The sequence below is a fragment of the Strongyloides ratti genome (genome assembly GCF_001040885.1).
Source record: "Strongyloides ratti genome assembly S_ratti_ED321, chromosome : 1".
Lineage (NCBI taxonomy): Eukaryota > Metazoa > Nematoda > Chromadorea > Rhabditida > Strongyloididae > Strongyloides > Strongyloides ratti.
In genome coordinates this window covers 1118371-1135743 of record NC_037307.1, presented here as the reverse complement: position 1 = coordinate 1135743, position 17373 = coordinate 1118371, and the positions used below count along the sequence as shown (strand labels likewise).

At 22.0% G+C, this 17373-nt stretch overlaps 6 protein-coding genes across 6 annotated transcripts; 3 read left to right on the top strand and 3 right to left on the bottom strand.

Annotated features, from left to right (window-relative positions):
• Positions 1-251: 251 nt before the first annotated feature.
• SRAE_1000036500 (Lipase EstA/Esterase EstB family-containing protein) lies at positions 252-1262 on the top strand (the record flags this gene model as incomplete). The annotated part of the gene is made up of 2 exons (XM_024647190.1): positions 252-404; positions 450-1262. The coding sequence occupies 2 exons, from the start codon at positions 252-254 to the stop codon at positions 1260-1262; spliced, it is 966 nt and encodes a 321-aa protein (XP_024501293.1).
• Positions 1263-1982: 720 nt separating this feature from the next.
• Positions 1983-4932, bottom strand: SRAE_1000036400 (Histidine decarboxylase; the record flags this gene model as incomplete). Its single annotated transcript, XM_024647189.1, has 2 exons — positions 1983-3503; positions 3547-4932. 2 exons carry the CDS (start codon positions 4930-4932, stop codon positions 1983-1985), a joined length of 2907 nt encoding a protein of 968 aa, XP_024501292.1.
• Positions 4933-5823: 891 nt separating this feature from the next.
• Positions 5824-6590, bottom strand: SRAE_1000036300 (Acyl-CoA N-acyltransferase domain-containing protein; the record flags this gene model as incomplete). Its single annotated transcript, XM_024647188.1, has 2 exons — positions 5824-6009; positions 6045-6590. 2 exons carry the CDS (start codon positions 6588-6590, stop codon positions 5824-5826), a joined length of 732 nt encoding a protein of 243 aa, XP_024501291.1.
• A 1880-nt stretch (positions 6591-8470) lies between these two features.
• Positions 8471-11344, top strand: SRAE_1000036200 (HAD-like domain-containing protein; the record flags this gene model as incomplete). Its single annotated transcript, XM_024647187.1, has 3 exons — positions 8471-8513; positions 8575-9737; positions 11195-11344. 3 exons carry the CDS (start codon positions 8471-8473, stop codon positions 11342-11344), a joined length of 1356 nt encoding a protein of 451 aa, XP_024501290.1.
• Positions 11345-13612: 2268 nt separating this feature from the next.
• On the top strand, positions 13613-14176 carry SRAE_1000036100 (Dihydrofolate reductase; the record flags this gene model as incomplete). Its single annotated transcript, XM_024647186.1, has 1 exon — positions 13613-14176. The coding sequence occupies one exon, from the start codon at positions 13613-13615 to the stop codon at positions 14174-14176; it is 564 nt and encodes a 187-aa protein (XP_024501289.1).
• Positions 14177-14756: 580 nt separating this feature from the next.
• Positions 14757-15506, bottom strand: SRAE_1000036000 (Hypothetical protein; the record flags this gene model as incomplete). The annotated part of the gene is made up of 1 exon (XM_024647184.1): positions 14757-15506. One exon carries the CDS (start codon positions 15504-15506, stop codon positions 14757-14759), a length of 750 nt encoding a protein of 249 aa, XP_024501288.1.
• Positions 15507-17373: the final 1867 nt, after the last annotated feature.

The following is a 17373-nucleotide window of genomic DNA, read 5'->3' as shown; positions in this document are numbered from 1 at the left end:
TATAAAATAAAGTTAACATTTCTTATATTTTCTATTAAAACACAATAATTGAGATATTCTAGTAGGAGGGGTTTTATGAGTTACAAAAATTATATAAATATTTTTAAACTAATTTTTTTATAATAAAATTTAGTTTATTAGAAATTTAAAATATGTTTTTTAAAATATTAATGCTATGTTTAATTGTTTCCTCATTTGAAGTTAAATATCATATAAAAAATATTTTTAAAATTGAAAGATATAATAGAAGAATGGGAAAATTTTTTGTTGAAGGACCATTTACAAATGATTTTGTTGATTGGCTTGATTCTAAATCTGAATATGGTAGTAAAATGTTTATCAATGATACTCTTTTATATAGTCAATATAATACTTTTGGTGGAAAAAAATCATTTAATGAAGTGGTATGTTTAATAATTTTGTTTTTGTTTAATAATAATTTGTTTAAGATAACAAAAGTTCCAATAATCTTTTTTCATGGTAATAGTGATGGAGCACTTAAAATTGGTGATAATGAATTTAATAGTGGATGGAGTGAAGTTATATCAACTTTAGTAAAATATGGTTATAAATCATCTTCAATGTACGCCTATACTTATGGTGATAGAAATATTAAATTAGCTCCATATCGTCAAATGGATTGTGATTTAGTTACTCAAGCTAATAAATTTATTACTGCCGTTCTCCAATATACGGGATCAAAAAAAATTGATATTGTAGGGCATTCAATGGGTGTTTCAATTGCCAGAAAAGCTATTCTTGGTGGTAAAATTAAAAGTGATAATATAGATTGCCCAACACTTCCATTATTAAGTGACAAAATTCGTAATTTTATATCTATATCTGGTGCACATTATGGAATGTGTATTTGTTCAAAGGATATTTCAAGTTTTGTTAAATCTTGTTCTATGGAAAATGGATTTTATTCAGGAACAAGATGTTCAACAGCACTAGATAAATATAGTCCCTGTAATTCTTTTAGGCATATTGAAGGAGAATGTACAACAGAGGATTATTCAGAATTTCTTAAAGATATTAATAACAAAAAAATAAAAGAAGGAGAAAATATTTTAAGTATTTGGTCTGATGATGATGAAGTTCTTGGTTATAAAAATTTAGTATGGGGAAGAAAGACATCACTTCATCCTTTTTCAGATGAAGAGATAATATTTTTTAATAAAACACATCATCAAACAAAAAATGATTCAGGATTTTATATTTATCAATATATTAACAAAAATATGGTAAATTTTTATAAATAAATACAATTGTTGATATATATTGGTATACAAATGTATGAAGACATTTTTTTTTATCTAATTAATGCATAATTTCATTATTTTTTGTAACCTTTTTTCTTAAAAAAAAATGATAATAAAATAATAACTGTTAATTAAAAAATTTGTTTTTTTTTATTTATCAAAGTATAAAAAACAATAAAATTGCTAATATGATACTATAATAAATTACTGATAGGTAACACATAAATTGTAGTTTAATATGACATCATATATAACGTCATATTTGTTAACACTTAACAAAGAATACAATTATTTTAAGGAAGTTTTTATTAAATAAATATTGCAGGAAATGTTTTTAAAATATTTTAAATAATACTTTTGCATGAATTCTTTTTACAAAAAATGATAAAGACTCAACTTTTAAAAATTATATTATTATTTAAACAAAAGAAAGAACTTTTAATATAATATAAATAATATTAAAGCATATATTTTAATAAATATTATTATTAAGTTTATTCAACTTTAGGAAGTATATTATTATAAATTGACGTAATATTGATAATAAATACTTTTAATTATACATATTTTTGAAAAGAATAAATAAGCTATAAACTTTATATATTATATTAACTTTTATAAATGTAAATTTTTTTAAACATCTTATTTTATCTAATTTTACAAAAGAAAATAACTAATATATTACTTTTTTTATAAATTATTAGTGATATAAAATAAAATTTAATTATCAATATTATTATTTAGTTCATTCAGAAGAAATTTGTCACAAGATTCAGAAAGGTACAAAAATGCTTCTTCAACTTCTTTAAAAGTCATTTGTGGATTGTTAATTGATATTCTAATTAAATGAATATTTTCTGTATGAGTTTCGGTAAGATGTAATCTTCTATCAATATGATTTATGTATTGAAATAATTTTTCATTATCACTGTTTGGTCTTCCTTTCAATCTAAAAGTAACAAGTCCTGCAATTTGTTTTGAAACAACTTCTAAACAATCTTTAGATGAAATTAAACTTTCAAACATCTTTGCACATTTTATTTGTTGTCTTTGTAATTCCATTATTGAATCCATTCCAAAACTTTTTAAAACAAACCATATTTTTATAGCACGATTCATTCTTGGAAAAGTTCCTAAACTATTAAGTAATTTTGAACGAGCATAACGATTTGAAAGAAAATACATTGATGAATCATTATTTATACAACCACCTTTATGAAGATTAATAACTATAGAATCAACATATTCAAATCCTTTGACTAAATGTTTCATTTCTGGAAGGAAAAAAAATCCTCCTAGATATGCTGCATCAGCATGTACCCACATATTTTCTTTTTTTGCTAAAGGAGCATACTCTTCTGGATAATCTATACCACATGTAGAAGTACTTCCAACAGGTAATGTTAAAAAAAATGGTATTAAACCATTTTTTCTATCAATTATAAGAGCTTCCTCAATACAACCTTTTTTTAAGGTAAAATTTCCAATACGTGGATCAAAAACAACGGGAAATTTTCTTATTCTAACATTAGCTAAAAGGTATCCCTTCTCGACAGATGAATGAGCTTGTGATGATGTATAAGCAATAAGATAATTATACAAAAAACAACAAAATGGATCATTATGAATATCCCATTGATCAAGATATGGTAAAAGACATTTTTCTACATTATCTAATTCATCAATATTTTCTATTTCATCATTAGCCATCAAAAAATGTAATCTTCTAAATTTTTCAATAACAATTTCTCTTCCAACTAAAACACTTTTAAATGTACCTTCACTTGCCGTACCATAAAACCATTCTCTATAATCTTCTTTTTCAATTTTCCAAAATTTTTGTGGTAAATTCATTTGCCTTCCAATAGTTTCAATAACTTCACATTCAATTTTTTTTAATTCCATATTACTACGATAACCAAATGTTGCTGCAAATAAATCACCTAATACACAGGAATAATTTGTATGACATGGAAAATATGCTAAAAAATTTGTATGTAACCATTGTGTTGTGTTTTTAAGTAAAGATTCATAAATAGGTATTGCTGTTGAAAGGCATTTCCCATATTTAGGAGGTTTTTGTGATAAAATTTTTGAAATTGTTAATGGTGGTGATGAAGTACTTGGTGAGTAGCCTTTTTTTAATTCTCTCCAATATTGAGCAATAAAACGAAAGGCATCAGAAGATGTTTCATAAAATTTAACTGAGTCAAATGGATTAATAATATCACATGGTGGATTCTATTTTAAATTTATTATTAAATTAAAAAAAAAAAAAACTTACTTTATTGTTTCTATATTTATAGTATTTAGCTAAACCATCTATACCAAATGTTCTAATAATCATCCATAATCGTATACCTCTGGGTCTTTTACTAAAACCAAAACTTAAATGTCTTAAATCTGCCACCATTCCTTGATTTGAATGTCTAAGATATGTTGGTGTAATTGAAAGTGTCATAGCAGCTTCAGTATAATTTTTTATCCAACAAGCAACACACAATTCATTTGTTAAAAAAACTTCTCTTATATTAGCAATAATACCATCAACATCTTTTAAAATATTTGTTAAAGATTTTGACTGTTCAACAAGTATATCACCAATAACATTTGATAAATCTACTGTTATCCATAAACCTTCTCTTTTACATAATGATATCATATTATAATATAAAGAAAGATCATTAAGTCTATCTTTTTCAATTGTTAAAATAAGAACAAATGGATGAAAACCATTTTTTTCATCATTTTCTAAAATATTCCAAAAATTTTCTAAATTTTCTTCACTTGTACTACCATTACTTGGAATATTTTTAACATAAAATCCTAAATTTGCACCAAATTTATTATTATCAAGTTTACTTTTACCAAAAGTGTATGCCCTCAATTTATGATTAAATTTTGGATCATGTCTTGAAAAATATTGATAAACATCTGAACTTCTATCTTGTGAGGTTCTCCCAACAACATCATAATCACCAATAATTTTATTTTTCATATCTTTATCATTTGTCTCCTTATGAAGTTCTTGAATTTTTCTTGTTTTAGCACAAATAATTGACAATGCTACAGCTTCTCCAACTGTATAATGAAGAGCACCATGACCAATGTTTTTTTGATTTAAAAAAACTGATGGTATACCTATAGCTTGCCCAACCCAATCAACCATCAATAATTCCATCTCTGTAACAAGAGGTGAAGCTTGCCATGTAAAACCTGGTGAAGCAAGTGCTGTCATAAATATTTCAGCAACAACAGCTGGATATGACATCTCTTTTTCAAGATTTATTCTTAATGTATCTTTATTATCTTCATAATTAAAAAATCCATTAAAAGATGTTGATAGAGAAGTAGAGGTAAACTTTGAATAAATACTAATTAAGTTTTCAGATGGTATCAAAAAAGATAAGAAATTTTTTTTCTTTTTATAATTATCCAATTCATAAATAAAATATTTTAAAATTGAATTTATTTTTGTTTTTTTTTTATCTTTTTTAATTTTTAAAATTTCATTAATAAAATATGTCAAAGGTTTATCAACAGGACTTGAGGGAAATTTTTCTAAAATAATTCCAGTGGACTTATCTTTAGAAGTATCAAATTCTTCTAAGAATATCTTTACAACATGGACAAATTTTGGGAAATCTCTTAATAATGCCTCCTGATCCATAATATCAACGTAAAAAAAAGGAATAAAATATTTTAGCAAAATAATAAAAAAGAAGAAAAGTGATGAAAAAGTTGGTAGAAAAGTTTATTTTATACTGCAAAATGTTGTAACTTTGTAACTTTATTCAATAAAAAGTGTTTTACAGTTCAGTTAAAGATTTACTATTATGTTTAGGTAATAAAAAAATTATCTGTATGTATTATAACATATAGTGATGAATGAAGTTACTTTACATTATTCATAGACATTGATATATTGATAATAAAGTTTTTAAATAATATTAGAATTAAATAATTTTTTTTAATTGATAAATTATAATCATTTTACATTAAATATATTAAAATTATGCTATAGAAAAAATTGTTTTTTTTTCGAAAAAAAAAGTCTTTGATAAGAATAACTTTTTAAAACTATAATGAATCAAGAATATTTATTTGAATATGTACAAAAATTACAAAAAAAAAAATAATAAAATATGATTAAAAATGTTGTTTTCTTAAGTTTTTTTTTTGTTAATAATATTAATAATATATTTAAAGGAAGTGGATAAAAATTTTTATTTATATTTTAAAAAAATTCTCTTGTTGTTAAATTTTAATAAATTTAAATTATAAAACTTTTTTTTCTTTTCATCAAGTTTTTTTTTTACTTTTATGAATGATATATTTTTTTTAATCATTTTTCTTTATCGATTAAATTTAACTTTAGACTATTAAAATTAATTTATTTGATTGAAAGTTTATTTTACTATTATTATATAAAAAGTTTTATTTAATTGATAATATTAATGTAAAAGAATTTATTAAGTTATAAGGGTAGCAAAAGAAATGATTCAGTATAAAGTTTAAAAAAGATAAAAAAAATAAAAAATATTAATTATTGATAAAACATTTATACTTTTGGTTGATTAGAAAAAATTTTGTAGATTCCTGTTACATGTGTAGTACCATCTTCAAGACCATTAACTCCATATTTATTTAATGATACACTACCAAGATCATGATAACCAAAATGTTTTAAAATTGATTTTGATTTTAATGTTGTACAAATTCCAACATCAGCACGAATCCAGGGATACTAAAAAAATATATTAAATTTAAAAATATAAATACCTTATTAAAAATCATCTCTTCTCTTGCTCCCATCAAAAGTCTTCCAACTTTTTGATCTCGATATTCTGGTAAGACACCCAATATAAGTGACTTGTATACAGCTTCAAATTTTGAAAATAACATATCCCAAATTTCCTTTGTTGAATTATCAACAATACTAAAAATAGTCTTAATTTTTTCATTTTTTTCAACTAATTCATTCATTATTTTGTCATTATCTTTACTTATAAATTCTTCATATTTTGGATTCTTTGTCTTAAGAAGGATTATTATAGTACCAATAATTTTGTTGTTTGAATTAACTGCTACAAGACTATTATTAATAGTAAATTTATCCTTAAGAATTAAATTATAAATTGGTTCCATTTCTTTATAACTTAATTTAAATATATTATTTAAATTTTCATCATAATGAAACCCTTTTTTAATTACTTCCATAAGATCATTTCTATCATCAGGAGTTGTCAATCTTATTGATAATTTTTGTGCATTATTGGAAAAAAATTTTTGACAAATTCTATTTGATATTACAATATTTTTAAACATTTTTAAAATAAATTATGTTTAAGATAAAATATATGTAAGAAACTTTATTGAATTGGTTTATCTATAATAACAATATATTAGTTACAATCTATTAATGACAGAATTGATGATATAACTTGTAAAATGAAAATAGTTAACAAAACTTAAAATTTAGTTTATATAACAAAACTTAATCCTATCATCTTTGATTTATCGGTATCATCCATTGTGTCATAAAAAGTTTATATTATAAAACATTTTATCATACTTTCAATATCTTAAAATTACATGTATCATTCATATATTATTATACAAAAAAAAAAGTATTAATAGATAAATAATTTTGTTATTACATTTGTAGTGATAAATATTTTATGATTATCAAGACATATTCTAATAATTTTAAACTAACTATTTAGTTTGGTATGACTACTTTTTTTGTATTATCAAAGTTTTATTTAAATTTTGAAATTATTTCATAAACTTCCATTTAATTGTATTTTAATGAATTACTACTTTTACTGAATAAATTTTTTTTTAAATTATAATATGTTTCTTTTGAAAATTTTTAAATTAATTTAATATAACTTTAAACAAATAATATTAAATGATTTATTTGAAAAGTATAACTTAATTTACCATATATATTTTTTAAATATTTCTTATATGATAATTTATTTATCAAAAAAAATTTAAATTTTTTTCTAAATATAAAAAAAAAATGATTACGATAAAAATTATTATTTTATTCCATCATTAATTTTAATTATGGAAGGAAATAAATTTAGCGATATATTATCAAAAGTACCAAATATTGAAAAATACCTTTTAATAACAAATATTATTGGTGGTATTTTAATTGTAATTTTTATATTTTTAAGTGTTTTAATTCAATATATGCATGTAAAACTTGTAAAGAATATTAAAGCTAGAAAAGAAAATAGTTCAAGTAAAAGTATTACAATATAATTTTAAAAAAAAAAATTTCTATAATAACATAAATTTTTTTTTTATTCAAATTACATTACTCAATTAATATTTTAAATAAACAGTTAATGTTATTTTTAACATGTCACATATTTTTCTTTTTATTGTTTTTGTAAAATTTATAAATTTCTCACTAAATGTTTTGTTATCATTATGTATTTATTCTCTATTCATATTATTTATGTATAACATAAAATAACATTTATAAACGCTACATTACATTATAAGTGGTAATTTTCAATTGAAAAAAAATTTAAATATATATATGTATTTTTTTTTAAAAAAAATTATTATCTTTTTATTATAAATTTTTTTTTTGTTGTTGTGGTAATCAAAGAATTTTAAAAAAGGTTGCGGTCTTATTTTGGATATATATATTAATATATTTTAATTCATTTCTCTGCCCTATGTTTTTAAAAGCACTCTTTCTCGACATTCCAAACTGATAGGGAATATATCATCTTGATATAACTTTCATCTATCTAGTTATTATTTTATTTGAACTAAGAAAATAAATCTATCAAAGAATAAAACATTATGTTATTTTTTTTTAAAGCTATTATTATTTAGTAAAATAAAATATGTTTATTTTATTATTTCCATAATTTTGTATTTATCAATATTTTAATCAATATTCAACGTGACTTTGAAAGATACTCTCGTCGTTATTATTTTATATGTAAATAGTAAATTAAATTTAAAAAAAAAAAATTATCGAACAAAAATAAACTTATTTAATTCTTTTTTAGTGGCTTTTACTGATAAACATTTTTATTAACCATTAACTGATTATTATTGTATAATAGTTATTGCCACTTCCTAAAATTTACTAAATATTATATATAATAGATAAAAAAAAAATATTATACATTATTTTATAAATAAAGAATATATAATTATTTTTTCAATAAAGAATGACTGTTACTTCTGATACAAAATCTTTAATTTATAATGATGGTAAGAAGTAATATATAAAAATAATATTCTTTTTTTTTTTAAAAAAATGTCTTTATTTTAGAAGGTAATATTCGTGGAGGGCAGACAGTAGAAGAATTCAAGGCTATGATGTATGGTGTTCAATGTCATAGAAGAAAAATAGTTGAAGATTTCATGGCTGGAAAAATTCTTGATAACGATAGTTTTATTAACATTAAACAATCTCTTGATTTTTTAAATAATAATATGAAAGATAAAAATGAAGGATTCATGGCTGAAATGATTATAAGTAGAGAGGGTTCTAATGAAAAAACATTTCTTATCAATTTAAAAGATGAAATCAATGGATTACAAAAAGATGTTAATTTTTTAAATGAATGTATAAAATATTTAAATGATGGTAAAAGTTATCAGGATTTAGATTTGTCAAAACTTCTTGCATCATGTCATCCAATTTCAGAAGAAAAATTTGATGAAGAACTTGAAGAGTGTTTAAAGATATTAGAAAAATTTGTTAAAGAATCTTCTGATGGTAAAAAACCTATTTTTGTTACAGATTGGGATGGTACTATGAAAGATTATTGTTCACAATATGCAACAAATTTACAACCAATATATTCAGCTATTTGTATGACACAATTTGCAAAATTATTCACTAGAATTACTGCTGTTTTAACGGCTGGACCATTAAGAGGACCAGGAATATTAGATTTAACAGCAATTCCACTAAATGAACATATTTTATTTTCTGGATCATGGGGTAGAGAATGGTGGATTAATGGAAATAAAGTTGTTCATGATGATGGAATAAGTATAGAAGGTTTTAATGCTTTAGAACAATTAACTAGCAAGATGCAAAATTTAATACATGAAAATTCTGATTTTTCACCATTTGCTTTAGTAGGATCTGGTATACAACGTAAAGTTGATAGATTAACATTAGGTATACAAACTGTATGTAATCATGTACCTGAAGAATTATCTATTAGATATCAAGAAGCAGTTAAAGAAAAAATGAATGAAATTGATCCTGATCAAAAAGTATTAATATTTGATCCGTCAACTGAATTAGAAGTTGAAGTGGTTGTTGGAAATGAGGGTGCTGTATGGAATAAGGGTAATGGAGTAGCTAAAATTGTTGAAATATTACATGATACGCTTAAAGGTCCCGGTAATGTTTTAATTTGTGGTGATACTTTTAGTGATTTACCAATGGTTCAAAAAGTTGCTGTAGAAAATAATCAGGTATGTTTTTTTAATATTAAAAAAAAATTCTAAAAATTTGATCTTGGTGACCTCTTTATTTTTCCTTCAATTTAAATATTATTCTATGTTCCAAATACTATTTGGTCTATGGTCTTTTATCGTAAGGTATTATTTTTTTCTAATTTTTTGTGCTTTGTTATCTATTTTTTGTTGTTGTCCAATAAAAAAAATATTTTTTTTAATTTTTATTAATATATTTTTTAAATATATTTGAAACACTAAACTTTTGACAATATGAAGTGGATTTATCTTTACTACCTGAAATCAGATATTTATTTTATTTTATATATAATATATATAACAGTAAGTAAAAATATTTTCTGTTGCTTGTACCTAATTTAAAAAAAAAACTTTGAGATCTTCAGCTCTAGAATTTTTTCAATTATTTTTTTTGTAACACATATTATGTTAATTATCCCAATTTACAACTAATTAACTAATATTATTAATAATTATAAATTTTTTTTTTATTATATTTAAGTTATAAAACAAAAATTTTAAAAATATTTTAATTACTTTCCCTATATATTTTTACATGATTTGTGTTAAATTAAGTGGTAATGTTTTGTTTTATCTTCATTCTCAAAATAAAGATATTAAATTACATGAAAGATGTTAATAATATAAACATGAATAAATTAAATATATTTTAACAAAAAAATTAAATTTTAAAAAAATATTTTGAAAAAATTATTTACATAAAATTTAGTAATAATAAAAAAAATATGAAAAATAATAATTTAAAAATAAGAAAGTATTTGATATTTGATAACTTATGTTAACTTTTTCAATAAACATCTTAAAGTTAAGGGGTCACCAAATCATGAAAAAAAAATTTATTATAATTTTGGGATTATAAAAAAAAATAACCTTAATTTATGGAAAGTGTTTTGAAAATTGATAATACAATTAAATGCATGTAAATAAAGATATTATTAGGAATTGTTGTTATATCAGATCAGTTATCTTCTCAACACTATTGTCATTAAATTGTTTCTGAAAAAAAATTGGAAGATTTTTTTTTAATATATTTTTTCCTTTTTGTAAAGTAAAAGCTTCCCTTAATGATTCATATTCAGGTGATGGTACTATAGAAATTGAAAAGTGGTGTTCTCCATCATCAGGAATTTCATTTCCTACAATAAATATCAGTCGAATTATTCTTGCTTCACCAGCATCAGCACTAATAAAGACAGGAGAACTTCTAAACATTTTATTAGATGTGCATTTAATTTTAATAGCAATTCTTTCGTTGCCAATATTTTTTATTAATAAATGATTTTCTGATGTTATATCACCAGGAATAGGTTTAGGAAATGTTATCTTATCAGAAGGTTTTAGTATTAATGGAAAATTCTCCATATTAATAAAAAAAAATCTATAAATATTATTAAATTAATAAAATTTAGTTTAAATTTTTTATAATACCATTTTAGGGAATAATGTCAATATTTGTCGGAACAAATGAAAGATTACGAAGTGAAGTACGTGAATTGGTTAATGATGAAAGTCGAGTAGCTTTTGTATCTTGTCCAGATGTGGTACATGCAGCAATGTGGAAATTAATACAAGAACATCAAAAATGAAATTATAAGTAAAAAAAAAAATTAGAAAAATATATGAAATTTTTATGAGTTATATATAAAATGCATGTATTTCATAAAATGATGTTTATTAATTACTTATAGTGTTTTTTTTTGAACAAAAAAAAATATCATATTACTAAATGAATAATTTAATGGATATATGCTAATGCTACAAAAAAAATTAGAAATAACATTTTAATATGATCACATATTTATCTTTTTTTTTTAATTTCATTGAAATGAAACAATTGTTGGTGGAGTTATTCATTTCCTCGTCTTCACTCTTTTTGATTAATTTATATTAAAGAAGATTAATCATTGTATTTTTTTGTTAACACTTATTTCGTTGTCTATTGGTTGTTGAGATACCATAGATTTTTGAATAAATTGTGGATATATTTCATTGCATAAGAAAAAAAAATATATTAAAGTGCTGTCATTGTTTGATAATTACATTTTATAAAAGAGATGTTTTGAATGATAATTGTTGAAGTGGTACATCCTCCGGACAATGTTTGTAATAAATCATAATACATAAGATTATCATATGAGCGATCATTGATATTTTTAATTAACCTAAAATATTTTACTTTTATCATACTTTAAGAATAACTTAAATTTTTTATAAGCAATTCAGATATTTTCTTACATTTTTATTATCAAATTAAAAATTAAATAAGTATATAAATATTATAAATCACATAGATAAATTATTTTTAATTTATTTATTATCACATAATGTATCTCTTTATTTCTAATTATTGCGTCACAAAGATTACAAACATAACTTTTTAGAGATAAAGTTGTAATGTGTAATAACATATAATAAATAAACAATCAACATTTTGTAACCAAAATTTATCAATTAATCACTCTCGTAACTAAATTTTTTTACAACTTTTTAAAGTTTTTGATATTATTTGTAGTTTGTTCTTAAATTTGATAAAAGAAAAAAAAAATGATTTATTATAAAAAAGAATATGATAAATTAAATCTTTTAAAAAGACAATATTTATAACAGAAAATATCTAACATTTTAAATTATTTTAATTTACGATGTTATCACAGCTTCTTTTATTTATCAATCAAAAATTTTACTGAAAAGATTGGTGTACATGTGTAGAGTACTAAAATTAGTAGCATACTTTTTTAAAATTATTACAATAATCATCTATAAAGTTAATGAATTTTTAATTTATTTTTTCTATAAATTATTCAATATTTATAAGAATAAACTACAAAGTGAATCATACTTTTTTTTATAATTTAAACAAAATTATATTTCCGTGATGAAGACAAGACAAAATTTTCTATAATGTGTTGTCATGAACAATAAAAACACAATAAATATTATATTTTTAAACACACAAAAAAGTAATTTATTTCTTAACAATAACCAAGTTGTCAGAATATTTATAATAACATTTAAGAAAAAAAATATATGGAAATAGCTTAAATATTTATTGATAGTTCCATACCTTGTATTGATAATTGAAAAAATATTAAAAGAAATGTTAAAATAAAAAACTTTTATTTGTCACAAAAAAATAATTTTGTTTTTTACAAAATTTGTAATAGCATTATGAAAAAATATAAAATCATTAATCTGTATTATGATATTCAGAATAAATTCCTAGCAATATTAATGTAGTATCATCATCTAACATAGTAAATAAAAATATTTTGATAATAATGATATGTTAAATCACAACACCTTTATTTTATAGAAATATTTGTAAATATGAAAATATATTAAAATTAAAAAAAAACCTGAAAATTATTTGTTTGTCCACTTCTATCAGAAATTATTTATATTTTTAATTTTAAAACTAGTAATTTTTATCATAAAAACTGTAAATATAAAAATAATAAATCTAGAACAATATTATAAATGATTAACCATTTTTATGGAAGTATGGTTTAAAATGTTAAAGTTCTTGAAAAGAAATTGGGTGAATACATTTTTGTTAGTTGTATGTTATAAAACACACTTTTTTTAATTTACTTTTGTAATCAGATTATAATTTTTAATTGATAGAAGCAAATTTTTTGATATACTATGTTTAACAATCGTACCATTTGTTGAATTTTAATAATATTTAATTATTAAAAGTTAACTTAAATATTTATGAAGTCATCGTGTTTATTGAAATTTTAAGAAAAAAATATGTTTTCATATAATTGTTTCAGATTATTATTTTTAATTTTGTTAGTAAAAATAACATTTACATTTGTCTAAATATTTTTATTTATTAACTTTATTTAACCATGTGTTTTAAACCAAGACTTCAATTAATTTGGGCTGAAGATTTTAAAAAAGGAATTGGAAAAAATAATACTTTACCATGGGATATTCCAAATGAAATGGCTCATTTTCAAAAAACTACAACTACCGTCAATGACAACAATAAACGAAATGCTGTAATAATGGGAAGAAAATGTTGGGAAAGTATTCCAGAAAAATATCGTCCATTAAGAAAACGCCTTAATATTGTCCTTAGTCGTACTATGGAACCAAAAGATGAAAAAAATCTTATTATTACGGATAATTTTGATGCATTGATAAATCGTCTATCCACTGATGAAAAACTTCATGTTGATCTTGAAAATGTATTTGTCATTGGAGGAAGTGACATTTATAATTTGGCTTTATCATCAAAATATTTATCAAAATTAATAGTAACAGTTATTGAAAATGATTTTGGTTGTGATGTGTTTGCTCCTTCTATTGATTATTCCAAATTTAAATTATGTGATAAAAGAGAGTTTTTTGAGGGAGAACCATATAAGTATACCATAAGAACATATGAAGTTATGGAAAACAGTTTTTAAATTGAATGTTATTAATACTTGTATTAACGATTTACTTGGAAATTTTTTTACCTTTCGCATATCTTGTTTCATACTCTGAATTTTTTTTGCCTTAAATAAATTTAAAGTATGAAAAAAGATTTTTCTTGTTATCTTTTTGTATTCACTATTTTTATAAAAAAAAAAAGATATAAAAGTTGCACAAAAATGAAGTTAAAGTATTAATGAGTTCTGAATTTTCAAGTTGTATTTTTGATAATAGATTCATTTGTTATATATAATTAAACGAAAATTAATATTTCCTTAGGTAAATATCTATGAGTAATTAAGATCATTGTTATTAAAAGTTTATTTGAATTTTTCAAAGATTTAATCTATATATAAAGAAAATTACATTTATATAACAAATTTATCTTCGTTTTATCATAAAAATTATTAAAAACTAAATATTTATTTAAAAAAATAAATTATTATACCATATTAATTTTTATAGGACGTTCTTCCTATTTTTAACTGTTGTATACATAATTATCTAGATATTTTTTAAGTACTAATTTTTTTATTAAATGATTTTATATTTCAATTATAAATATCCATCTAATCAACGGGCCGAAGTATTCATTGAACTTAACGATGATGAAGTTTTATCAAGCAAATTAACATCACCTTTTTTTTTTGTCGAGTTATTTTTTTTGTTTTCGCTGTTATTATTCTTATCAACATTTTTCTTTTTATTTTTATCAGAACATTTTATACTTCTATTTCTTCTATTTTTATTTATTGAACTCTTATCATTATCATTGTTAAGTGATAAATAATTACTTCTTTCTTGTCTATATACAACTTCAACCGTTGAAGTTCCTTTTCTTTTAACCAAAAAAAAAATTGTACCTGCCATTGCTGCTATTAATATAACGCCAAATACTGATGCAGCAATTATCCCAACTAAATTAAAATCTGAGTTTTTAGAAGTTGTTGATTTATAATAACTATTACTAGAAGAATTTGAAGCATGATTATTAGTATTAGAAATAATTGAATGATTAGTACTTTGTACTTTATCACCTTTTTCATAATCTGTTTTTAATAGTAAACTGGTTGAATTATCCTTATATTCTGTTGTTTTTGATATATTAGCATTTTTAGGATAATGATCAGAGTTAAAATGTATTCCAGCAGCAATTTTTTGACCTTCATTATTACTAGATTTGCTGACTTCAATTGTATGAATTATTGGACTTTTGGTTGCAGTGATATTTTTACTTTCCGTGGTAATGTTATTAACACTATTAGCATTTGTTACTGATTGTCCCACAGTAGAAGTTACCAAAGAATTGTTTAAAGAAGACATTTTATATTGTATATTATAAAATAAAAAATAAAATTAAGAATATTTTTATTTTCACGTTTAAAATATTTTAATTTAAAAATTAAATAAACAAAATTTTCACAGCAATATTTTTAAATTTTATAAAGTAAAAATTTAAATTTTATAATCATATTAATAGATTTATAAATAACTAAATTTATGTTAAAAATACATATTTTAGAAAAATTTGAAAAGTGAAGCATTATTACTATAAAGATAATTTATTATAAATAATATTTTTAAGTGAATCATTGTCTTTAATTTCATGAACAAATGATAAGTTTTACCTGAGATATTACAAAACTAAGAACAATGAATATTTTAGAAAATTTTCCGCCTTTTGTCATATCTCGCTTCAAAATAAAGATATAAGCAAGCAGTTTTTTTTAATCGGCTTCTATTACGTTTTCATATAGGGTCTACCTTCAAAATATTTTTATAACTTTAACGATTAATGAGATATAAAAAATGATGATAATAGATTACGCGCGAAAAAATAACACATATTATATCTCAAGAACGATTGAGATTCAGAAAATGTTTTCAACGTGGACTACATTTAAAAAGTTAAAAGAAGCCCAGCGCACCAAGTTTCTAGTTTCTGTGAGCTTCCAAACTTGAGTTATGAACTCGTGCTCGAAAATATTTGTTAGCTACATTTTTGCTTATATCTCGAGATGTAAGCATCCTACAAAGATGGGACTAGTCTCATTCGCTTTCTCACAAAAAACTGGTCTAGAATAGTTAAATTAATTTTAAAATTCTTCAATGAATCATGAAAGGCGATTTTTGTCAAAAAATATTCCCCACTTTCGCCTTCAACTTCAACTGCCTATAACTTTCTGGGTTTTCATTTTTATATGGCCTTGATTATATTCAAAATTCATAATTTTTCAAGGGCTATCGAATGAATATACTTTTACTTGAAAATTCCAAAAAAAAAGTTTTTTTTTGTGCCACTACTATTAATGATGATGTCGAAAATTTAGAATATTTTTGGTAGTTGATGAATTTTAGAAGAAATAGAAGATATTGCTACCGAATCTTTTTATTTTTAGTTAATTTTGAAATTGAAATCGAATGAGACTAATTTTATTGCCGTATGATAAGTTTTACCTGAGATATTGAAAAGGTAGGAACAATGAATATTTTAGAAAAATTTCCGCCTTTTATCATATCTCGCTTCAAAAAAAAGATATAAGCAAGCAGTTTTTTTTAATCGGCTTCTATTACGTTTTCATATAGGGTCTACCTTCAAAATTTTTTTATAACTTTAACGATTAATGAGATATAAAAATTGATGATAATGGATTGCGCGCGAAAAATAACCACACATCATAACTCAAGAACGATTGAAATTGAAGAAATGTTTTCAACGTGGACTACATTTAAAAAGTTAAAAGAAGCCCAGCGCACCAAGTTTCAAGTTTCTGTGAGCTTCCAAACTTGAGTTATGAACTCGTGCTCGAAAATATTTGTTAGCTACATTTTTGCTTATATCTTGAGATATAAGCATCCTATGAAGATGGGACTAGTCTCATTCGTTTTCTCATAAAAAACTGATCTAGAATCGTTAAATTAATTTTAAAAATCTTCAATAAATCATGAAAGGCGATTTTTGTCAAAAAAAATTCCTCACTTTCGCCTTCAACTTCAACTGCCTATAACTTTCTGGGTTTTCATTTTTATATAGCCTTGATTATATTCAAAATTCATGATTTTTCAAGGGCTATCGTATGAATATATTTTTGTTCATAAATTCGAAAAAAAGTTTTTTTTTGTGCCACTTCTATTAATGATGATGTCGAAAATTTAGAATACTTTTGATAGTTGATGAATTTTAGAAGAA